Raw genomic sequence first — 25,661 nt, 5'->3', positions numbered from 1 at the left:
AATGAAAATAATTTGACGGTCAGAATTCAACCAGAAAATATCCATTAATCAGATTGTAGGATCATTCAATCAATCTGATTTTGATAATGTTAACTATCTACGGTGGGTCACACGGTTTGTTCGGTTTTATTTAAAAGTTAGAGTTTTCTTATTACAAAATTTATCAGTGCCTGTGTATGAACTATCATACTCTGCCAGAGTATCATATAACTCCTCTTTTTAAAACTACGCCTTTCATAACCTTTTTACTGGGGCTCACCACTTCTTTCATGATGCTCGCAAAGCAGAACAGAGTCCTGTGATAGTTCACCACCATTTTAAATATTGTGGTGAGTCATTAGCTGTACACTTGCCACAGTTGTAGGGTAATCCGTACCGTCCGAATTGCTGAACAGATTGTGGATGGAGCAGAATCCAATAATGTCTGAGCAGATGGCAGTAATCATCTCGTTCTGAAAGTGAACTTTGGACCACTCAATGCCTTGTTTTTAACCATCCATTTGATAGCCCTAAACTAGATGGTTCGGATTACTAGATCTGTGTTCCTTTTTTGAGCTACACTCCATCGAAAATGTGCCACACTATCTGAATGATCTGGATAGCCATAAATGCCGCCACGTGTAAGACGGATAAGTCACCACCATTTTCGAAGGATGATGAACTGATTCCTTTTCAAGTATAAAATTTAAACGCTTGACTCTGAGTTAGTTATCAACCACTCCATTTTGGTGAATTTGCCATGCAATTATGAAATCTGAACCGTTCATAGACCACACCAGTTGGATGAACGTAGATATGGTTTGTGGAACTTCTTGCCATTAACATTTCTACCAGGACAGGACCTTTTATTTTCTAACCATCTATTGTTAATCCCTCAAGACTCCAATCATTAAGGATCATCTGAACGGTTGATTTTCCAGGACGTGGTCCATCCACAACAAAGCCAAGCAGATGGATGGTCCTGATCTTAGTAATGCATATCACAGGTGGTATTATTTGGGTAAGGTGCATGTGGGTGCACCTAACTTCGGTAGAGCTCACTTTCATGAAATGGTTTCTCCTGTTTTATTAGTAGATGTTAGGTTGCCAAAAGTAGTATTATTCTTCTATTGGAGGAACCAATTTTGAATTTGAAAGGATCTTATACTACTAGTTGTATGATAGGCTTCTTAGGACACGTGTTACTGACCAAACATTGATCTGGACTGTTCATTCATTGTAGCCAACACTTAGTAGGTGATGGTGCAAAAATCAAACTAATCAGATGATCTGAACCAACCAATCAATATTGTGTAAAATTGGATGTTCAAGATCAAGCAGAAAAAATAGGCCCACATATCAATTCAAATCATCCTTAGATCTAAAGAAACACTTTGGTCGGATGATGCTAACCACTAGATCTAGGCCTTGTAAAGCGGATGGTTAGAAAAAAAAAAAAAAATGACCCCACATTCAAAGGGGCAGGTCCATCGGATCAGTGTGAATTTTTTGGTACAGTAGCATGGGACGAATGAATGGTCCAGATTGATGTTTGGACGGTCAACTTTTTTACTTTCTTTATTTCAAAATGTCAAGCAATGTTTGCCAACGTTATGAAATCGGCTGGATTGATGGTTGAACTTTTATGATGATCTAGATCATCTGTTGGCCATCAATCGAACGGTTAGCATCACCCGATCAAGACCTGGGCAATCCAAGGCTTACGTACAATGAACGGTATAAAATATAAATGGGGGAATTTATAGACCAACCATTCGATTTAGTATTATCTGATCAAAATGATTCTAGAGGGACACTTCCAGTCCAATGTGGGACCCATGACAACGGGTCTAAAACGACAACCGGACCTTTTCTGTAAGAATTGTTCTGGATTGTCCATTTAATTTTTCATTGATCGGATGATTAGATAGTCCAATGGAAGTGATTTTAGAAGAGTGGACCTTACATTATTGATAGACTTTCTCATATATGAAATCAAGATGCTAAAGGGTCACTACAAAAGCTTTATATATTAAGCTTAACCTACAATGTGATGTGTGGAGCCTACCATGACTTCTGCATGACATCCAATCCGTCCATCGTGTGCGCCTTCTCATCCTCTCTATGATCCAAAAACTGAGGTGGGTCCAAAATTCAAGTGGGCCACACCATGTAAAATCTGCCCACATCCTCTAAAATCATGTGGTGTCGCCCACTTGAGCTTTGGAATGGCCAGATTTTTGGGTCGTCCATTCATTGTTGTGAGTTGCTTCTTATGAATTAATGGGGTGGCATGTTAAAAACACGGTGGCCCCATATGAATTTGAAAGGGTTTTTATGGCATGTATCCCATCCAATGTTTGATGTAGTGTGGCCCACTTGAGTTTTGGATTGAGCTGATTTTAAGCCGCCGAGGAGAACCTAAGGAGCTGCACATGACGGGCTGACTGATTCGGTGTCATGAGGTGCAACAATCCTACAAAGCTTTGCAGAGGATCCAGCCTTATGAGAAATCTTACACATCACATCCATTGCTTAAGCTCCGTTTGGGCAGGGTACCGGGATTAAGACTAATCCTGATTTTGGTGGGGGCCATACGCCTTTCACGTAGGATTCGTATGGTAAAGTGGCGCTTTCCTCCACGTCACACACATTTTATATATATATATATATATATATATATATATATATATATATATTGCTCACCTGCGCACCTTCTTATGTAAGCACTCATGCGTAAAGGTGTGAACGGGTGCTCACGTAAGAAGGTACGTAGGTGAGCATTCCTCTGTGTGTGTGTGTAGGCGCGTGCACTCACAGCTAATTGCATTTTGTGCGGAGGAAAGCACAGATTTAGTGTGGGCAATCCTACGTGGAGGGCTAGGGTCCAATGGAAATGGGTATTAGACTTGATTGTCAAGAACACCAGTTGCAAAACCAGGGTTTCCAGGAATTAAGGGTGGCAATCGGCATCGTGACAGTGCGGGTAGCCCACCCCGACAAACCCAATGAGCTTTGGGATGGGCTTGGGCTGAGCTTGTGTTGGGTTAAGAGCCAATCGAAGCCCAACCCAACCTGCCACCTGATCCAACCTCATATTTAACTGAAGGGCCCGATCCAAACCCAAGCCACAGTCCCAACCATATCCGGAGCCAAATACTTTGATTATTCCCAACCCAACCCAACCCAACCCAAAACCCCAACCCAAGTTCAAATGTGGTTAGTGTTTTCCAACCCAAGTTCAGATCATAGTTCAAAACTCAGTGACTCCACACGATACTTGGCCAGATCAACTCAACTCTGCAAGCTTATGAGCTAAGTCACCAGGTAACTCGGTCTTGACTCAACATGACTCAGTGACTCCAGCCTAGACAAAGTTAAAATAATAATAATAATAAATAGGACATACAACCAGCAATCCAAAAAGTGTCATTGTCCGTTTTGGCAATTTTAAATGTTTAACTTCAAATAACTATATATATGTATATATTTTGAATAGACATATTTCAAAATAGTGAGTGGAGTCAATATCTCCTAGTTTTTGAAGCATGCTTCAGACATTACTATCTTCCACTTCACCATTTCCACCTCTTTTAAAATCGCATAACATGATTATGTTGTTGTTTTTTAGGAACTGCCCTGTTTGGTACCTAATCTGCACGTAGGGGCCATGGTTCCTTTATCCAAACCATGGATCTGATGGCCCTTTCATTAATGTCAAAAAAGATGTCTTCATTTGGTCAATTCTTAACCTTTCCATCATTACCACATTCAATGGGGGGAAAAGACGAAAATTCAATGGTTAGGATCTTCCATTTGGGATTATTTTTTCCAGGCATGGTTCGTCCATGATGAGGGACATCAGATCAATGGCTTTGATAAACTAATTATGGGCCCCACATGTACAGATTAGGTCCCAAATAGGGAAGTCTCCCATCCCTAATTAATAGGAAACTCAGCAGCTTCTTCTTCTCTTAACATTTCATTATTAGATGATTGAGTTTTGGTCACTTGGGTTTCTTGAAAATCAATCACATTTGCATAAAAAAAAAACAAAGCACAGAAGCAAGTGTGACGGGTTATTTCTCAATCTTACTAGCTCTTTGAAAGTGAACTTTTATACAATGAATTTTACATGCAAAGGAAGAACTATAAGAATGTTTTATTGGATTGAACTTCATTAAGCTGAAAAGACCTTAGAAATACCAGAAGAAACAGGAGGAGAGGAGGACATCAACCATGTATAATTAACAAACAAAATACAACAAAACATGGAAGTTAATTCCATCATTTGACCCCCAAAACTGCAACTCATTGGACAGGCAGGAAATGAATGAATGCATCTATTTGTACAGCATTAAGTTGCTTGGATGTTACATGTGCGGTTTCAAAAGCTTACTCTAAAAGTGTTGAATATGTTACAATATGTGATTGTCTCTATAAAAGCATTTGGCTTCTCACACGGCTCTCCGACAGCATTGGTGACTCTTTACCAGGCAGAAAAATCCTTATATGTGCGGTTTCAAAAGCTTACTCTAAAAGTGTTGAATATGTTACAATATGTGATTGCCTCTGCAAAAGCATTTGGCTTCTCACATGCGGCTCTCCGACAGCATTGGTGACTCTTTACCAGGCAGAAAAATCCTTATATTCCACCTTTGAGGCACCTACTTTCCTTTTCTTGCTGAAGCCATTTGCCTCCAGCGCTGTATCAACAGTGGCTTGGGCTTGGGCTTGGGCTTGGGCATTCCTAGCTTTCAAATACTTGCCGACTCCATTACCATTAGTTGTGGAAGCCATCATCCCCATGCCTGGGTTGCTATACCATGATCCCACCTTTTCCTAAAAAGTTACAAAATGACCCAACCAATCATCAGTTGTGATACTACTGGAGACCACTGCTATGAGTCTCGTGATGGAGAGGGGGATTCGCAGCATGTATCAATGTGGCACACCTGTGTAGGATCCAGGGCATTCATCAGGTGGGCCCAATGCAAGCATGTCCTGGTCCAAGAATAAGGCTGGTTGACAGTAGTGAGAAATGGTGGGCAGAAAAAAATAAGCAAAGGTTCAATATACATATGATCCACCTGATTAGTAGACTGGCCTGGTTTTTGGGCCATCCAGTGTCCACAGCAGGCCCCACCAAGTGAATGGTTCGGTATTGCACTTGTGCTGCATTTGCATGCATGCAACAAAAAAACCCCTTCTACCTCACTTGCATAATTCCACTCAGCATCTCTATGCTGCAGGATAGATACAATATGCTGCAACTTACATTATCCTCGTCAGCAACTTTCTCATCTTCACCCTTCTTGTCTTCCTCTTCATCTGGTTCTGTGTAGGGATTGACAAATACCGTGATACTTGTTATCTTTATCTCTTCCTGCAAAGAAAACATGCAATGATATAAATAAAAAGCAAAGGGTGCAAACATAGCACGACTTGTAAAATTTTCTTTTGGCTATAGTAACATTATTAATACAAAAGAAAAAGGAAAAAAGAAAAAGAAGAAGAAGAAAGAAAATAGCTCAACCAGGGAATTCCTGCAGAACATATACATGAGCACCTGTACAATGAACGGGGAAGTGAGGATACAAGTCCACAGTTCCCAAAATCAAGGAGATAGATGCAGGTATCCCATTCTTATGCTTTAAAACTATAAGAACACGAAAAATTGCCAAGACATTTAAAAAAAAATAAAAAACTTTTTAATGAACCTAATACAATAGAATACTGTTTAAGGGTCTGTTTGGTGTCCACTGCAAACATATACAGCAGGGTAAGCAGCTGCTGGTGTGTTCATATTGACAACCATGTGGAACACAGTTCCATCATCTAGCTGCTTTTTCTCAATGAAAAAATTCTTCAAAATGCCAGATTTTTCCCATTAGGAACAACACGAGAAATCACCACTGGACGCTGAAATTCATCCCACGTGGCTGTCATGATGACCCTGTGTTCAATACAGTCAGGGGTTGTCTCAACCCCATGATAAATCTTTGTGGCAGGCACCAAACACGCCCTGAAAAGTATTGTTACAAGTATCTGTGCAGTATTTTCCATGTTGATATTGACATGAAACGATACTGGTACATAAGCCCAAACAAGCATCTGGGCATCTTGAGTTAAATTTTAAAAAAAAAAAAAAACCTAATCTTGAGATTAAAAGAAAAGGCTCCCACCACTTGAAACTTGTGCCCTCTCTAATTAGAGCTTCAGCCAGATTATTGACTTCACTGAAAACATGCTTGGTACTCAATGAGGATGGGTAAAGGATTATTTATTCAGAAAGGAGAAAACCAGCAACAGCAGAAGAGGAAAGGCCAAAAGACAAACATACAACTTTCCCAAAGCGAAGGAAAACAGAAAAGAAAATCAGCAGGAAGTAAAAACAGACAAGGAAAACAAAAGAAAGAATAGATAAACTAGAAAAGGAAACTCTCTGACTCTATAAGAATAAGAACAGAATTAAATGCTCTAGTTTGGAGATAAGACAACCTATCTTTTTTCCTCTCTCTATCTCTCTTTTAAAAATAAAAAATAAATAAATCAATAAATTTTGGTCCCCTCCTGAGTCCCTTGGATACTGATATCAGAAGCACGCAAGACATCTGAAAAAACATCAACCGAGATGCATGAAACAACAAGAGGAGACATCTAAGTAACAGGGCGCATGAGAATCACCTACACCGTTATGAAGTTGTACCAATTCATATGAAGCATAGACATTTCTTGCATCGTGAATCATATCAAAGTTGCAGAGTTTGTTATGTTGTTGATCATTGGTGGCGTTTTCTTGTCCTTGAACCCTTGATGAAGAGAACCTTGACCTTTTGGGCCAAGACAACTTGAAAAATACTCTTAATAGTCGAAAGACTCAAACCTCAAAATTTACCTAACATTTTAGTTGAGAAGTCTAAAGACACCTGATATTAGTTGACTTATGACTTGTGAGAATCTTCTGAACTGGTAAACACAATTCATGACCCAACAAGGTTGGCTTGATTATGTTGGGTTTCTTCAATAGAATAGGAAGTAGAAACGACATAAAGAATTTTCTTTTGAATCGGTCTGAGTCCCGTGAAAACATGGCAAAATTCGTATGAGTCAATTCCTTTTTTTATTACAACTTCAGGACTCAGTTTTGCTAAAAAAATGGATCGACACGGTGACTTTTCCAACTGCAATGGGTTAATAGTATTTTGTTTTACTTCAGATGTCCCCTCCTGAGTCCCCAAAACTGATACCTTTATTCCATGGTTTAAATGAAGAAATGAAGAAGAGACATGAATGAAATTTTGAAGGAAGAAATAAAAATCAAAAATCAAAATTGGGTTTTTATGGGCATATCGGCCTGCATTGGCCATATGGGCCCCATATCAGGGTGTATCAGCCTATACAGGTCAGTTTTTTTCATATCGGGCTGATACGACCCCGTATTGCATATCATCTCATCCTGATACAAATACAATGCAGCCGTATCAGCCAATATAATACTGATATTCATATCTATGGTGGTAATGTATATAGCCATAGAAATGCATAGGTACAATTCCTCTTTAAGAGGCTGAGAAACCCTCATATCTGAGTCCTAAAGTTATAGGTAAGATGAGCTAAGACAATCACATCCAGTGAACGCTATAGACACATTTTTCTTCAGTCCTTCCTAACTGTCAAACACAAACAGAACTGGTTTTGTCAGCGGGATGACATGCCTTTAATGGCTACAAGATCAAATTCCATCTCTCACAACGTCAACAGTGCTACATGAGATTGGAAAGAAACCTCCGTTCACATCCCTCCCCCTGTCCCTCCCTCCAAAAAACATTTCCAGATCTTTGAGAGAGGGGAGGAGAGGGAGACAATAAAGAAACGTATTGAGATAAATTAAAGGGGGAAAATACCCTGATACAAAGAGAGTTGAAAAAAAAAAAAAAAAACATTTCTAGATCACCTTCAACCAAAAACAGGCCCAAAAAAGTTGTAGGTGAAAATTTGACCATTCCTATAAGCCTTATCTTGATTCACTAGCCTCACCCAGACCCACAGAAACAGAGAAGGACACACAAGTGGCCCTCGGGCATCCCTAGACACCAGTCACACCACCAACACCATATTTGCCCAACCTCCCAATGGAAGAACCATGAAAATTAAGTTACCACATTACAGCCATGGCAGGTTTCACTGGGCCTTTACCTTGGAAGAAGCAGACTAGTTGTTGATCACCTTAACCCAATCTCTAAGAAAATCTGAAACATATAGATGAAAAAAAAAAAAAACTTTGAAACTTCGAATTTAGATTATTTTCTAACAAAAAAAATTTGCTTAGGTCTAATACTCTCACAGGGACAGGACAATTCATCGAATGCCTCGAACAAATTCCACAATACCTCTGATTGACAATAACAGAGATCATTCATTAAAATAAAAAAAGGATTACAAGAATCTGATTGGCAATAACAGAGATCATTCATTAAAATAAAAAAGGAATACAAGAATCCATCAAGATGATGCATTAAAGATTTAAAACAAATAGAGGATTTTGAGACTCCCAGCTTTGCTAGAGAATTGGCAATGGAGTTGGCTTCCGTAGACAAATGATTAAATGAAATAACCATAGAAGATGTTAGCCATCTAATCTCATTCATCAAGAAAGAGAGTTTCCAGGGGACCAAACAACTACAAATGCCCAAGCAATAGCATTATGCGAGTCTCTTCCACCATCAACAGCTCAACAAAGTGTTTCAAAAAAAAAAAAAAAAATTCAACCTCAACTTTTTTTTTGAAAGATGAGAATGTTATTAAGCTAAAAAGAAAAGAGCTACAAACACAGCAGCAGCAGCAGTAGCAGCAAAAACAACAACAACAACAACAACAAAAAAAAAAAAAAGCAAGGAAAGCGATAAAAACAAGAGAGGACGGAAAACAAAAGCCGGTCCCAAGACTAGCAATAACCCCGACTACACAAACCAAGGAGCCCAGTCCCTAAACAAGACTAGAACCCTCGAGAACCTCCAACCGAAGAAACACTCGGGTTTCTAAAACAACGATTATTTCTTTCCGCCCACACAGCCCAAAAGACTACTAAAAGAAGGATTCTCCACTTTCTCTTTCCTAGAGCTCCCCCATGCTCCGCATGCCAGTTTCAAATACCTCAACTTTTATAGCGAAAAGCTCTGCTCTTTTCAAGTCATTAATACCAGTTGGGCTGCGAAACATCCATTTAGTCGCTCCAGTTCGTCCTTTATCATCCCACCAATCTCGAGACCCCAGGGTTGCTCATATAGAGAGTTACAACCAATGTGAAGCTTCCACCAACAACAAGTGGAGACTGCAAAGAACCACACATCAGTTCTTTTCAGAGGATTACGAAAGTCATCAATGACACCTCTAGTGAAGGATGTCCTTAGTATCCAGGTAATGAAAAGATACTTAATTCTCTCCATAACTTGGGAAAGAAGGGAGCATGGTCAAAATATTGACGGAAGACAACTAACCACTTGCTCTAAAAGCCTGAACTGATAGAGCGTGACGAATCAATCCCTTTATCTCATAGCACGGGCCCTACTTCTCATGGGTTAGGTCCTCAGCCAAACTTCCCTCGTAGGCCCCACATCACATGGGTCTCACCTCACACGAGTCAACCACCTCACTCGAGCCGCCCACCCCGAGTGTGCCCCGCATCACACAGGCTAACCGACTCGAGCATGGTGTGAAAATGCTCCCGCATTAATCACCCCCAGTGAGGAGTCTCGAACACGAGACCTCCCACTCTGATACCACTTGACGCAGGACGACTAATCGCTTGCTCTAAAAGCTTGAACTAATAGAGCGTGGCGAGTCAATCCATTTATCCCATAGCCTAGGCTCCACTTCTCATGGGTTAGGTCCTCGGCCGAACCCCCCTCATGGGCCCCACATCACATGGGTCTTGCCTCACACGGGCCACCCACCTTGAGTGTGCCCCCGCATCCCACAGGCCACCCCACTCAACCCCAGTGTGAAAATGCATCAGCATTTAATACCCTATTGTGGGCTTTTTTTCCTATCTTTCGAATTGTAAGGAGTTTTAAACTTTTAATCAATTACAAAAGTTTTTTTTTTTTTCAATAGTATGGAGTTTTGTCAACTATGCTCAAGGGAAGTGGGTCAAGTAGTGGGGATGATGACGCGGATTTGCAACATCACCCTACAAGTAGGGGCCTGTTTGGATTCGCGTATTAGGGTGTATTGTATTGTATCCGGGTACTGTTCATGTATACGTTGGATGGTTTTCAGAATACATCCAAATCAACATGCCATTAATCAATGTTTGGATAGGAGGTATTGTTCGGGCAAGTATACAATTTCTTATACAGATCAATGTTTGGATACGACGTATTAGGCCTGCGTATTGTACAATCGTACAACATACAATAGCATTTGTACGGATGGAAAATCTGATAGGAAAATCTGAACCATCCATTGCATCCGAAGGCAAATCCTACCAAACCCATGTCGTCCATAAGCATCCATGTACACACAAGCGATCACAGCACAGGTGAAAGCAACACTACGATTGATTTTGGTGTGGTCCACCCAAGATGCGGATTCAATTCACATTTGGACTTATGGCGTAACTCGGTCCTGTAAAACCAATAAATGACCCTGATCCATCGCAAGATGATCGTGAGTGGACCCCACCGACTACAACAGGGAGACCGAAACCGTTTATTCCGCAAACGACAGAGAAACCGGAAGCAATCTACTTCCAGAATGATTGGACCTCCGATCTTGAGGCCCAGAACACACCAACAAGGAAATCCCAACCATCTAGCGAAACTATCTTGAAAGACGAGTGACCATATTGGAACCTGCCATTGACGTGCACCACCTTCGTCAGGAAGATGACTACTCAAGAAGACTGTGCGGCTTCCATAGGCTAATCTCAGCCGTCCACTGATAGGCCTGTCCAAAACCGACCTTGGCCATCAGAAAAGAAGGGAGAAGGGATGGTGGAATGTGTCCAAACGGCCTTCTGCACTCCCGCTAACGCAGCCGTGTCGCACAAGACGTGTTCTGCGTGGAAATGCGCTGGAACAATCTGGAGGTTTTGGAACAATATAAAACCCCATGTCCGACCACTGGAAAACGCAAACAAGGAATGAAAAGAGAGAAACAGGAGAGAGAAACTCTCTGCACTTCTCATAATCCTCACACACGAATAGAGTGCATTGAATAGAGAGTACTGACAGCAACAGAGCCGTCTGACAATCCTCTACCGTCGATTCGAGTTTTTGGATAGAGGATGTATTCGCGCACATGGTTTTTCATGCATCTCAACTCCAAACCAAACATCGTAAATGTCAAATCAAGCCCTCTAATACCATACAATGAAGTCTAATACGCGAATCCAAACAGGCCCTAGATGATTGGGGCTGCATTGCAATGTACAAGACGTGTCTAGGAAGAGAATTTATGGAAAGGACTGAGGTGGAAAGGGGAGGCTCCTTTTACCAAAAGGCTCCTGACAAGATCTTTGACAAAGGTGATAACACGTTGTATCTAGATGAAACATTTCAGTTACTTTTGTATCTAATGGATCAAATGTCAGTTGTTAGTCCCTAGTGATTGAGGGCGCCACTGTCCTTCACTCTGCATCGAGAATTCTTTCCCCTTATCCTTTTAAGATAGTTGCTTTTATGCTTGCTCAAAAAAAAAAAAAAAAAAGACAGTGAGACATACTTTCTTTTCCTTGTCTACCATTGAGCTATAGGCTCAAATCATGAGGACATGTTTCTTGAGCTCCTCGGGTTCAGGAAACAGTGGGGACAACAAAGGTTAAATCCACTTCACACCATTGAAGCTTATAGATAAACAAATTTTACCAATGAGACCCAACTAGAATCTAAGGATAAACTGACTAGAGTCAGCTTTTGGGAACCAGTGCTCTTGAGGGCTAACTACTGGGCCAAAATGATATCCCGCTCTAATGTTGTAGCAATAGAAGCCTACTCATGCTACCTCAGCAGCCTCTTTTTCACCTTCTCTTCACACTGGACGGGAGGGAGCAAGCAAAGTGAGTCATTTGTTATGGAAAGAAAGATACCACTACTTCCACCTCTTTGTCGGATTGCCCAAGCAACCACAGTGGTATTTGATTAGGACGAAGAACCCATTCAAATTTGGATCTTGACATGTCGGTTTTTAACTACAGGCAGTGTTCGAGTTGTCGGTATCGCTACAAGTTTCGCTGGCCAGAGATAAAGATATAATATCGTTATCGCCGATAATATCGCCGATAACTGGAAATGCAGGGAAAAAGGGGGAAACATGGAGAAAATGGTGGAATTTTTCAATGAAACTTCATGACATGTCTAAATACACATATTTACATATTTAGGATTGAAAAAATTACAAAAAGAATGCATTAAATAAGAAGTTTCCATTTAATGGGGGCCAAAAGGCACGCGTTGTCGTAAGAAATCACTCAAATAATAACCAAAATGAGTTTATGTAATACAAATGTAAGCTTATAATAATTAAGACATGCAAAAGTAAATGCATTTAAAAAAAAATACACATTTATGGCCACATTTCATCCCTATATAGAATGACAAGGTGACTCGTAATCATTGCTCAGATCTCGTGGCCGTTGAGAGTAATACTGTGGCCCACTATGAATGTGCGTGGGTTATCCACGCTGACAATCCATTTTTTCAGCTCATTTTAATAGTTGTTTCGAAATTTGAAGCATGTCCAAAGCTCAAGTGGACCACACCACATGAAACATTGGTAGTAATGATTTTCACAGTTGAAACCTTGGTAGGGCCTACAGTGATGTTTATTTGTCATCTAACCTGTCCATAAGGTCACAAAGACATGGATGAAGGAAAAACACAAATAATATATTGATCCAGATTTTCTTAGGCCTCATGGAATTTTAGATGTTATAATTTCAATTCACATTGTTTCCGTGGTGAGGTCCACTTGAGATTTGGATATAATTGGTTTTTGAGCTAAAGCCCTCAAATTATTTGTTAAAATGGATGGACGGAGTGGATAAAATATGTAAATCATGGTGGACCCCACATAATTTACTCAGTACTCAAATACATATGTACTTGAGTCGGTGGCTTAGCTACGACGGGTTGAGCGGCAAGACTTGCCACTGTAGTGACGTGTAGTTGTTATCTGGCCCACCATGGTTTATGTTTCGTATCTACACCGTCCAACCATTGGAAGATATCATTTTAGTGTACAAGATAAAGAATGTGTCAGATCCAAATCTCTAATGAACCACACCACATGAAAACAATAATGATTGGATATCCACCGTTAAAATCCTCCTATGGCCCACTGTACTATTTATTTGATATTCAATCTGTATGATTACGCCATACAGACCTAGATGAGGGCAAAAATCAAATATTAGCTTCATCCAATACTTTTATAGGTCCCAAAAGGTTTTTAATGGTCCACGTTATTCCTGTCATGTGGTCCACTTGAGATTGGGATATACCTCATTTTTTATCTCATACTCTAAAATTGTCTCGAAAAATAGATGGACGGTAAGGATACAATACATACATCATGGTGGGGCCTACAAAACGTTATGGTGGCCCAACGAATTGTTTAATGGTGAAAATCATTATCTCCGCTGCTATTTGTGGTGTGGTCCACATGATCTTTGGATATGATTCATTTTCTGGATAATGCCCTAAAATAATCTCTAAAAATAGATGAACGGTGTAGATATAATAAATACATCACTGTGGGGCCCACGTAACTTTAATCTCCTTTGAACCGTTCGTAAACTCGGAGCTCGAGGAGCGTTAGTGCTCGTCTGCGCACGCCACGTACCTACAGCAGCTATACAGCTACTGTGTGTACACCACCCATTCCACTTCCCTTTTTTTGATGAACCGACCCCGACGATGGCGATTTCGATGGGTTTTTGTTAAAGCTCCCAAAAATCTCTCCCCAAATTCTGATATTTTTTCAAATCCCAAATCAAATCCCCGTAAGCCTAGGTAGAATCCAGTTGCCTTTCAAAGCTATTCCATTCGAAGAAAAAAGGGGATTTTAGGTTTTTCGTTCTTGTGAAAGATCCGGCGCTGTTGACCACGATTGGACAACCAAATTCAGCCGAAGGCCACTCCTTGGGTAGATCTTGAGTAAAAAGGTAAGAGAGCTTCTTCTTCTTCTTCTTCTTCTTCTTCTATATATTTTTTTTCCGAATAAGAGGGTCGTCGCCTAATGTCGCCGAAAACACGGCATTTGTTTTGCCTATTGTGCCAGTGATCCGAAAATATCGCCGATAATATCGAAAATATCGGCGACATCTAGAAGAGAAACGAAATATTGGGGTTTCGGTATCGCAGGTCTGGCGACACCAATAATATCGGCGATATTATCGATTTCTCGCCGATAACTCAAACACTGACTATAGGTATCCCGCTAGGAAGTTGGTGAGTTCATTGTTAGGACAGGTGGTGGCTAGTGGTTTCGGGATCCTGTAGAATATGCTTCTTTTGTACCTCGGGTATTAGTTGTGGTGTCCCACAGATCCTAGGTCAAATGATTGGATGGGATGCAAGGTTTTCAATAATGTTATCGTTCAAGCCTAAAAACGATACAATAAAGGGTGTACTGGACTATGAATTCAAACCTGTTTCAGATGATATGGGCCACCTGTAACAACCGAAATTTTATCTTTGTTTTTTTTTTTAAAAAAAAAAAGTAAAAAAAAGACCTATCATTTCTATGCTTTTATGGTTTAACATGTGTTAAATGATGAATCACACCATTCTTTAATAAGAAAGTTGTTTGTCAGCTTGAACTGTTGAAAATCAACCAGATAGGGCCCAATTAAACATAAATCAAGCATGGTCTGATAGATTACCACCCATTATATTGAAATACAACCAAAAGGAGCGAGACTTGTTTCCTAATGAAGATGTTAAGCTGGAACATTAGGGACTTGGGGAGCCAGGGAAAAAGGTTTCGTTGTTAAGGAATTCTGCAAAAAAAATGCAAGGTGAACATTCTATCTATTCAAGAAACAAAGTTCAGATGTATTCGATCAAAGGATTATCGATTCGATATGGGGCATCAAGAACAAGGGATGGGCGACTCTTGATGCAACAGGTTCTGCAGGAGGCATTTTAGTTGTATGGGAGATGGGACAGAGACATCTGGGAGTCAAAAGATATGATGGTTGGATCCTTCTCACTCTCTGTCATGCTGAAAGACATAGCTTCAAATTTCAAATGGTTATTCTCCTGTGTATGGGCCATGTACTCCTGCCAGCAGACAATTCTTTTGGGACGAACTAAATGCATTCAGAGCCAACTTCAGTTATCCATGGTGCGTGGGTGGCGAGTTCAATGTCATCAGATTTATTTGCGAGAAATCTAATGGGGCTACGATCACCAGCAGCATGAAAAAAATTTGTCCGCGGTGCGTGTATGGGCCGTGTACTCCTGCCAGCAGACAATTCTTTTGGGACGAACTAAATGCGATCAGAGTCAACTTCAGGTATCCATGGTGCGTGGGTGGCGACTTCAACGTCATCAGATTTATTCACAAGAAACTGAATGGGGCTACAATCAGCCCGGAAAAAAGGTTTCATGTTAAGGAATTCTGCAAAAAATACAAGGTGAGCATTCTATTTGTTCAAGAAACAAAGTTCAGATGTATTCAATCAAAGGATTCTCGATTCGATATGGGGCATCAAGAACAAGAGATGGACGACTCTTGATACAGCAGGTTCTGCAGGAGGCATTTTAGTTGCATGGGACAAAGACATCTGGGAGTCAAAAGATAAGATGGAAGTCAAAAGACAAATTGAATGGGGCTACGATCACCAGCAGCATGAAAGGTTTCGAATAATGGGTCAGCAGCAACAAACTGATAGACATTCCGATGATAGATGCCAAATTTACATGGACAAATGCGAGAGCCAAGCCGATTCAGTCCAGATTGGACAGATTTTTGTTGTCTCCAGAGTGGGTTGACGTATACCCACTAGTTTCTTTACGCGGTCTCCCAAGACCCACCTCGGATCATCGTCCCATATTATTAGACGTTGTCCAAGACAATTGGGGACCCAAACCTTTTAGGTTTGAACTTATGGGACTAGAAGTTGAAGGTTTCAGGGATCTCATAGAAAATTGGTAGTTATCGTTTAGCATTTCTGGGACTGCAGGTTTTCGGCTGTCCCAGAAGCTCAAGCTGCCCAAAGGCAAGTTAATTGCTTGGAAAAAGAATTATTTAAAGCTCAGGAATAGCGCTGCAGAATATATGCTGACTGAAATGCATAATTTAGATATCAAGGAAGAAGGAGGCAAGTTGACAAAGGAAGAAAGCCAAAAGCGCGCCTTGTTGGCAGCAGATTCTTCTAAATACCTGAAGGAAGAAGAGATTAAGTGGAGGCAATGATCGATCAAGAGTAACCTGGTTAAAAGCGGGAGACAAGAACACTAGCTTCTTTCATAGTATAGCAAGCGCAAGGGCAAGAAACAACTGAATCAGCTCCTTGGACATAAATGGGAATCGGATCGATGAAAAGGAACAAGTTTTTTCGGCTATAGTGGACTTCTATTCAAAGCTTCTATCTAGTGAGGGAAGGACATGACCTTTGCTGGATAACCTAATGTTTAATTGCATCTCTCAAGCAGATAGGGAGTCTGGTGTAAGACATGAAAATTTAAATATGCTATGCAAGATTCTAGGCTTTAGATCATACTAGTTCAAAAACAATCACACAAAATTCCACATCCCACAAAAAGTCAAGCATTCAACAAGGGGAATCTAAGTGAGTCCAAGCCTACACATGCCAGGACTGGATCAATTAAACTTATAGACCAAACAATGCTCAAAGGAGCGTAAATTCATCCACACATGCACAGAAATATTTTCCCAATCCAAGGGATTCACGGGTTCAATTCGAGAAAACCTAGGGTTTCAAAAGTAGAATAGAACTTGGAGATTTGAGATGATCTAGGGTTAGGGTAATGGAACAAGGCGAAAGAGGAGTAAAATAGAGACGAGAGGGAACCTGTGATCAGCCCGCACGTGTGGACAGCAAACCGGCTTGACGCACGTGCGTGGATGGCGGCCCGCATGTGTGTGGGGCCCACGAATCTGGAATCGGCCAGGGATGGGCTAGTCGGCCAGGGATGGGCCACCTTCCCTCCAAATTTCAGGCCAAACGGATGATTAGTTTGAACACGGTGCTTTGGCGAAGTTTCAACCCTCCTGCAGGGCCAAATTCTGAAAATCTGTTGTAGGGGAAAGATTAGCTGCAAATGTGGGTGGATTTGATGAGGGGATGGCTGTAGGAGATGAGGAATATGGAGGGTAGGAGATGAGGGCGAATTGGGATGGGTGTGGCTTCGCGCCACGGTAATTAGCCCTTTGAAGAAGGGAGGGTTTCGCGCCCAATTAAGTTTCCACAACTTAGAGAATTAGAGAAGCAGGAAAACGTAGAATTTTATTAATCATCTTTAATGAAAAAAACCTACAAGGGGTTGCCTATTTATAAGAAAAACCTATACCCCAAAAGTCGCGCCATGTGCGCATATTATTACTTAAAGGCGAAGTAATAAAAAATAACAATTAATCAATGTATTCTAAACCGTTCATGATGTTCCTAATAACGGTAATAAGCAAAACTCAAAGTCTTAGGTCACCTAGGATAGTGGGCCACAATCATAAGATCCAATGTGGGATTCACATGATGATCGGGTCCACCCCAAGGAACCAAAACACAATCCTCTAACTAGGATGTCCTCCATGGATGTCGTCATCGATCCAGATCGAAGGTGGGGCCCTCCTCCTTGCGTATATATGTAAGGGGGGCGTGCGTGTGCGTGAGATGTCCCCATCAGAGTCTCTCGAGAAGCTAGTCTCAAAAGAAGAAAATAAAAGTGCGGTTGATTCGCTAGGCAAAGACAAGGCCCCGGGGCTAGATGGATTTCCGTTAGCCTTCTTTCAAGTTTTCTAGGAAACTGTTAAAAAGGATGCAATCAACTTCATAGCCGAATTTTGTGACAAGGACTCGTTGAATAAAGGGATGGGAGCAATCTTTATTGCAATCATTCCTAAGATGGAGGGGGCCGATTCGCTCAAAGACTTTTAGCCTATTAGCCTTATTGGTAGCCCCTACAAGATATTGGCCAAAGTCTTCGCTTCCAAGTTCAGAAGGCTCCTTCCCTCGGTCATTTCTAAGAATCAAGGCGCCTTCGTGGCCGATAGACAGATTCTTGACAGTGCATTCCTTGCCCATGAGTGCATTTACTCTAGGTACAGAGAGAATATCAAAGGAGTGGTGCGCAAGCTTGACATTGAAAAGGCTTCTGATCACGTTGATTGGGACTTTCTAAAATATATGTTGGGCAGAATCAGTTATGGGGGCAACTGGATTCGATGGATGCGTGAGTGTACATCTTCAACTACCTCCTCAACTCTTGTTAACGGTTCTCCAAAGGGCTTCTTCAAAGCTTCAAGAGGTTTAAGGCAGCGCGACCCCCTCTCCCCCTTCTTGTTTGTGGTTGTTACGGAAGCCCTTAGCAGAATGCTCATTAGAGGCCAAGCAATGGGACTCATTTCAAGTTTTAAAGGGGCAAGAAATATGCCCAACATTTCTCTCCTACAATTCACAGACGATACAATTCTATTTTGTGATGCCAATATTGAAATGGTGGATAATCTCAGGAAAATAGTTGGATGCTTTGAAGAGGTTTCAGGTCTCAAGGTGAATGTAATGAAAAGTGAAATGCTTGGCATCGAGCTCACTAAGGAAGAATTGGGTACCATAGCGGATGTGTTTGGTTGCGGCACCGGAACAAAAGCTCTCTAGGTGGAAATGTTGCCACCTATCATTGGCAGGACGTATTACTGCGATCAAATCTGCTCTATCTCCCAATATATTTTATATCCTTATTCAAATGCCCAAAGTCAGTCCTGGAGAAATTGGAGAAACTAAGGCGTCTATCTTTGGAGAGGAGCAAATGACAGGGACAAATTCCACTTACTCAAGTGGGAAGAGGTGTGAAAACCCTCGAACAAAGGGGGGTGGAATGTATAAGAGTGTTGGAACTCATGAACATAGCTCTTCTTGACAAATGGTAGTAGAGATTCGGTTCCGAGGAAGGTAAGCTATGGAGAGAGACTATCGCGTCCAAATATGGTATCCAAGAGGGAGGGATGGGAGATCAAAACATCCTCACTTTATCGAGCCTTCGTGATTTGGAGATCCATCTTTCCGATAGCTCCTTTCTTCAAGCTAGGGGTGATGTTCTATCTTGGCAATGGGCATAGCATCTAGTTCTGGGAGGATCATTGGCTTGGGGAGAGGCCCTTGGAGGTAGATTTCCCATTGTTGGCATCTCTAGCCCCTTGTAGGAAAATGACGGTTGCTTCTTGCTTCTCTTTGTCTGGAGAGTGGAGAGTATGGTGCCCCCCTTGCAGGAGGAGCTTATCAAATGAGGAGGCAGACAACTTCGTTCGTCTATTACAAAGGCTTCACTATGTCTCTCCATCTCCGGATCAACAGGGCTCGATGGTATGGGTGGATGAACCTTTCGGGAAACTCTCAATCAAGTCTTTTTATAAGAGACTCTCGGGCTCCTTAGAGCCAAGGGGAGGAAGGGAGCTTTTTCATGCATTATGGTTTTATGGAGCCCCTCCTAAGGTGGCTTCATTTGCTTGGTTTTTCGGCCGGAATCGGATCTTAACCATTGACAACCTTTGGCTTAGATCCATGATCCTTCCAAACATATGCCTAATGTATTGCAACGATGTAGAATCAATAGACCACCTCTTCAGTCACTGCGCTTCCATTAGGCATGGATGGTCCACCTTTCTTCAAACCTTTGGAGTCTAGTGGGTTATGCCCCAATCAATTGGGGACCTGTTTTGGTCTTGGCATGGCAGCCTCACTCCCAAAATTTGGCAAGTCCCATGGTGAATGGCTATTCTAGGAGTGCAATCGAAGTTGCTTTCTCAACAAGCAACGATCTTGAATTGAGGTGTCTTTGTAGTAAAAAGGGATGTTTTAGCAGGGGTGGCTGGGGCAAAGGATGTAAACTTGGATGCAGTTTCTCTTTTGTTTGGGATGTAAGGCTAGGAATTGGGATGATTTTATCCTTGTTTGTTTCTGATTCTTAGTTGTTTGGTCTTTTGTCTAAACAGTCAATGTTCAAAATATCAGTATCGCACAATGTATCGCACCCTTAGAACACATGTATTGGTTATCACACGGGATATATCGTTTGTATCGGGTAATTTATCACACTTTTTGGAAAATGGTTGAATTTTTCACTGAAATTTCAGGGATTGTTAAAAAAGGCCTTGATACACACTTTTAAATCATAACATCTAAAAAAAGTACACATAATAGGTTTCCTTTATATAGCGTCCTAATTTATGTGTTGTCTGACTGAACTAAGGCAATTATATTCAAATATAATGTATAACATTTATAAATGTATCAAGACATGTATGAAAACACAACCCATTCATTCAAAAGCAAAAGATATAGTAGAACTTGAAATTGAGAAACATACCTATCAACGTAGATTTCCTACTGACGATTGACGTTGTCAATAGCCAATATGTACTAGATGGTGCTCTATGGGCCCCACCATGATGTATGTTTTTTATCAACTCTATTAATCCATTTTCCTAGATAATGTTAGACCATAATCCTAAAAATTAGGCAGATTCAAATCTCATGTGGACCACACCACATTCAATAGTAGACCTTCAATTCACACTGCTTCCTATGGTGTGCTCCACTAGATCTTTGGATATGCTTCTTTTTTGGGCTCAAGCCCTAAAATTACCTGATAAAATGGATGGACAGAGTGGATAAAATTCATAAATCACGGTGGCCCCCACAGAGTTTACTCGGTACATTATACGCTTCCTATGGACTTGGGGGCAACTTTCGGTAGATCTTGATCCATCGAGGTCGTGGGATTTCTTGTGGTGTGCTCCACTAGATCTTTGGATATGATTCTTTTTTGGGCTCAAGCCCTAAAATTACCTGATAAGATGGTTGGACAGAGTGGATAAAATTCATAAATATCGGTGGCCCCCACAGAGTTTACTCGGTACGTTATACGCTTCATATGGACTTGGGGGTAACTTTCGGTGGATCTTGATCCATCAAGGTCGTGGGATCCCTAACCACGGGGACCACTGATTTATTTTACTTATATCCATGTTGTCCATATGTTTTTAAAACTTATTTTAGGGCATGGTCCCAAAATTGAAGCAAATCCAAATCTCAAGTGGACCATAATATAGGAAACAATGGTAATCGACCATGAATTTTCATGGGCCACAAAAGCTTTGGATCAAGCTGATATTTGTGTGGTCTCTTCATCTAGGTCTTTGTGACCTTACCAACAAGTTGGATGGTGAATAAACATTCCGGTGGACCCCATAAAGTTTTAATGGTGGGGATTCAATCACTATTGTTAACCGTGTTATGGTCCATCTAAGAATTGGATCTGCTTCATTTTTGGGATCATGCCTGAAAATGAGCTTTCAAAATATGGACGGTGTGGATGTAAGGCATATACATTACATTGGGCCCCGCAGTTAGGGATCCATCAAGTGGATCCACCAAAACCACGACTGAAGTGGACGTGGATTTACTGTGAAATCCTTTCCCATGAAGTTCTTGCGTTGGGAACCTAGATGGGGCCCATCGTGATGTTTTTGATGAATCCACCCCGCCCATACGTTTGACGTGATCATTTTAGGGCATGCGGCCAAAACTAAGTCAGATCTAAGAGCCATGTGGGCCACGTGAGAGGAAACAATGAGGATTGAGAAACCACCATTGAAACACTCATATGGCCACAAAAGTTTTGTATCAGGCTAAGCTTTTAGTGTTTTCAGTTCATCCCAATGGGAATGACCTTACAAATGGTTTGGATGTCATATAAACATCAAGCTGGAGCCCAGAAAGGTTTCAACGGTAGGAATTTATTTCTCCAATTTTCCCTCTCGTATGGCCCACTTGACTTAGATCTGTCTCAATTTTGGCCGCATGTCCTAAAATGATCACGCAAAACAGATGGACAGTGTGGATTCATCACAAAAATCACGGTGGGCCCCACATAGGTTCCCAACTTGGGAACTTCTGAAATCTGCGTCCGCCCGGAGTTGGGCTACTCCCTAGTCTGCGCTACACACGGAAGAGCGATGTGAGTGGGAGCTTGACTATGGGCCCCACCATGATGCATGTGTTGTATCTGCACCATCCATCCATTTGGAGAGATCATTTTAGGGCATAAACCCTTTTGTATTATTTCAATAGTGGTACGCTCTAAAAAAGGTCAAGGATAAGCTTGCATTCTAGAAGCAGCAGCTTCTCCCCTGCTTCATTTCTACTACCTCTCAATCAAAGAGTGAGGCCAATCCAAAGCTCAAGTGGACCCCACCACAGAAAACAACAAGGATAATGGCATCCACCATTGAAACTTGAAACCTTCCTAGGGCCATCATGATGTTTATTTGTGATCCAACCTGTTCATAAGTCCAGGAAGATGTGGACAAAGGGAAAACACAAATATAAGCGTGATTGAAAACTTTTGTGGCCCTCAAGAAGTTTTTAACGATAGACATTCAATCCCAACTGCTTTCTGTGATGGGGTCCACTTGAGCTTTGGATTTACCTCATTCCGTCTCGCCTAAATTTATCACTCCAACGTATGGATGGTAAGGGCCGCACCGTCTTCAATGCAACAAGTCACATCAAATCCACTCCTTAAATTAAGGGAGAGAGTCAAAGAAACCCTCGAGGCCTCATCTTCTTCTCCGTTAAAGCCGCAGGCTCCGCAAGTCCTTGTGATTTCGAATCCGTTCGAAAGCCCAAAAATCTCACCCAAATTTCATCATTTTTTCAAATCCCCAAAACCTTGGTGGAAATATGGTATTTTTTTTTTCAAAGTGATTCTCTCCAGAAGAGGGGGGGAAAAAAAAAGAAGCGAGGGGGGGGTAAGCTTTTCTTACCTGATCCGGCACACTCGACGATTAGCCCACCAAATCCAATCAAAGGCCACTCCCTCGTGCAGATCTTGAGATGAGAGATTTTTTGCTACAATTTTATATATATATATATTTCAAATTTGTGGCGTGGTAGAGAGGATTTTGTTGATATTGACAATATTTGGCATAAAATCAATTAAAAAATCATGATAAATTGCGATTTATCGGCGATATCACATGATATTTTGTGATATATCGCACGATACACATAATTCCGTTTTTTTTTTTTTTTCCTGAGCAAGTTCTAAGGGGTTTCATATCACTGGCTAGCAATAACGATAATATCAGCCGATAGTATCAATATTACAAACTCTGTTAACAATCTTATTAATAAAGCTCTTTTTACCCTTGAGAAAAGAACCAAAAGATTTATTTTTTTAAATGAACAAAAAAATATGCCTTTACCCAAAATGGTTTATTCCACTTCAATGCATCGAATATCACTCAAATCTTGTGCTTTGATCACCAAAATAAGCCAAGATCTACTATAAAAATGTGTTTTTAAGCTTCCTCCATGGTTGAAGTGAAGAAACGAGTGGAAAAAAAAAAAGTTGCAAAAATAAAAAATTGAAATGGGCCCATTATGGCCATATTGGCCGGTAACGATAAGGGGTGTATTACCCTGTATCAATGATAAGGCCCATACTTTTCAATGGATCAGTTCACCCCTGTATCATGTAAAGGGGACAGCATATACAGTCACGAAACGGCTGATTAGGATGTATCGTAACCGGTTTTCAAAACCATTATAGGATGTCCTCAATTATGAAAAGGGGTTGTTCTACAGAGATGTAATTTTACCACTATATTGGTGGTTTCGGCAAGATACAAATGGAAAAATGGACGACGAGATGCCCGGTTTTGCATATCTAGGATTTGTCGATAATGTTAGAGTCAAAACCTCGAGTAGATCACATGTGAAGGGGCAAATCTCTCTCAATCTTGAAGAGTATAGTTTGGGTGTTTTCACATTCTTATAGGCATGTGGAGTCATTCATGATAGGTTAGTTTGTTGTCTAGAATGGGCTCTATGAGTTTTACCGTGTGGAATCTGGATTGACATTTATGCATGTTTTTTTTTTTTTTTCGGAAAGACGATTCTATTAAAAGGAAAAGAAGCTACAAAAGAAGTACGTTGAGAAAGCAGACAACGATTACACGCCTAAAAAGAAAAATCACAAGCATTGAGACCCTCAAACTTGGAAGCCCATTCAATCAAAAAACGCTTAGCCTTAGACGAAACCTCCCCTACGAGATTAGAGCAATTCCTAAAAACTCTATTGTTCCTCTCTCCCCAAACAGACCACCAGACTGCCAGAATAACCATCCTCCAAATCACAGTTTTCGCCTTCCCTAATTGAACCCCATGTCACGCCTAAAGGAACAGCTTAACCTCACTCGGGACACACCAACTTAAATCGAATCAGGAAGTCAAACCGAATCAGGAAGTTAGCCCAAACCGAACAGCTTAACACCACTCGGGACATTTATGCATGTTACTTGTACGATGGATAAAAAATGAGGAACAATCATTCATCCATGAAAAAAAGAAGAAGAAATTATTTGCATAACAAATGCAAACTATATCAAAATGAGCATTTGTCCTAGTGGTTGTAGTATCACTAGTTCTCTCACAGAAGGTTGTGGGTTCAACCCCATCCTCATTTTACCCAATACAAAACTTGATAGAGTCATGTAAAACTCAGTTGATCCATAAAGCTTGTCCAAAACTTAGTTGAGTATAGTTAAAATCAACCAACTCCTATTATAAGCTGATTAGTACAAGATATTGGCTCGTTTTGTGTCGATCCTAGTCGACTCAAACAATTCTTGAGCCAGATTCACCAAGTTGAGCAATGATATATATCTATTTAGTGAATATATAAATTATTATTGAATATATAAATTCCCAAAAAAAAAAGGAGGAAAAATCTAGAAATTTTAGTAAAAAACCTAGTTTTCTTCTAGTTGACTCAACTAGGCTATAAAGCAACTCAATTTGAACTCAATGCAGACAAGTTCTCTTTAGGTCAAGTTGAGATCCAATCAAGTCAAATTTGTTGCACTTTTGAACCAGGAGATAAACCCCCAACTGGCATCCACAGCCAACCAGCATCCAATCAAGTCGAATTTGTTGCACTTTTGAACTAGGAGATAAAGTCCAACTGGCATCCACAACCAACAATACATAAAGAATGCTAGGAGCAGTGTTCGAATTTTCTCCGATATTATCTTTATCTCCAACTCAACGATACCGATAACACTGGTAGCGATACCGATAATGTTGGCAATATCAGAAATTTCAGGTATTAGCAATGTATCGCTAAATATCGCCAACATATCAATATCGCTAATGTAATCGTTAATATTTTCAACTATGTAAATTCTAAGTGTTGCTTGTATTGCCAATGCATCAACATCGCCAATATTTTTGACTATGTAAATTCTAGGTAATGCTTGTATCATAAGTGTATCAACGATATCTCAATACCTATTGATATCATCAAAATTCTGTTTATTAGAAAAAAAAAAAAAATTATTTCCATTTTTTTTCATGGGCACATGGTTGTATGTAATGTTCAATTTGTCATTGATAATATTGATAATATCTCGATATTATCGATATCGCA

At 40.7% G+C, this 25,661-nt stretch overlaps 1 protein-coding gene across 1 annotated transcript in view; it reads right to left on the bottom strand.

The window, feature by feature from the left end:
- Positions 1–4,481: 4,481 nt before the first annotated feature.
- Positions 4,482–25,661, bottom strand: part of LOC131228958 (peptidyl-prolyl cis-trans isomerase CYP65) — a 36,507-nt gene continuing 15,327 nt past the window's right edge. Inside the window, exons 10-11 of the mRNA XM_058224798.1 lie at positions 5,258–5,365; positions 4,482–4,821 (exon numbers count right to left, since the gene is read on the bottom strand). Coding sequence (XP_058080781.1) covers positions 4,606–4,821; positions 5,258–5,365 — 324 coding nt within the window. The 3' untranslated portion in view covers positions 4,482–4,605. The remainder of the gene's footprint in view (positions 4,822–5,257; positions 5,366–25,661) is intronic.

The sequence above is a fragment of the Magnolia sinica genome, chromosome 16 (assembly GCF_029962835.1).
Source record: "Magnolia sinica isolate HGM2019 chromosome 16, MsV1, whole genome shotgun sequence".
In the NCBI taxonomy this organism is placed as follows: Eukaryota; Viridiplantae; Streptophyta; class Magnoliopsida; order Magnoliales; family Magnoliaceae; genus Magnolia; species Magnolia sinica.
Note: the sequence above shows the minus strand (reverse complement) of the source record. Positions and strands in the feature narration are given on the sequence as shown.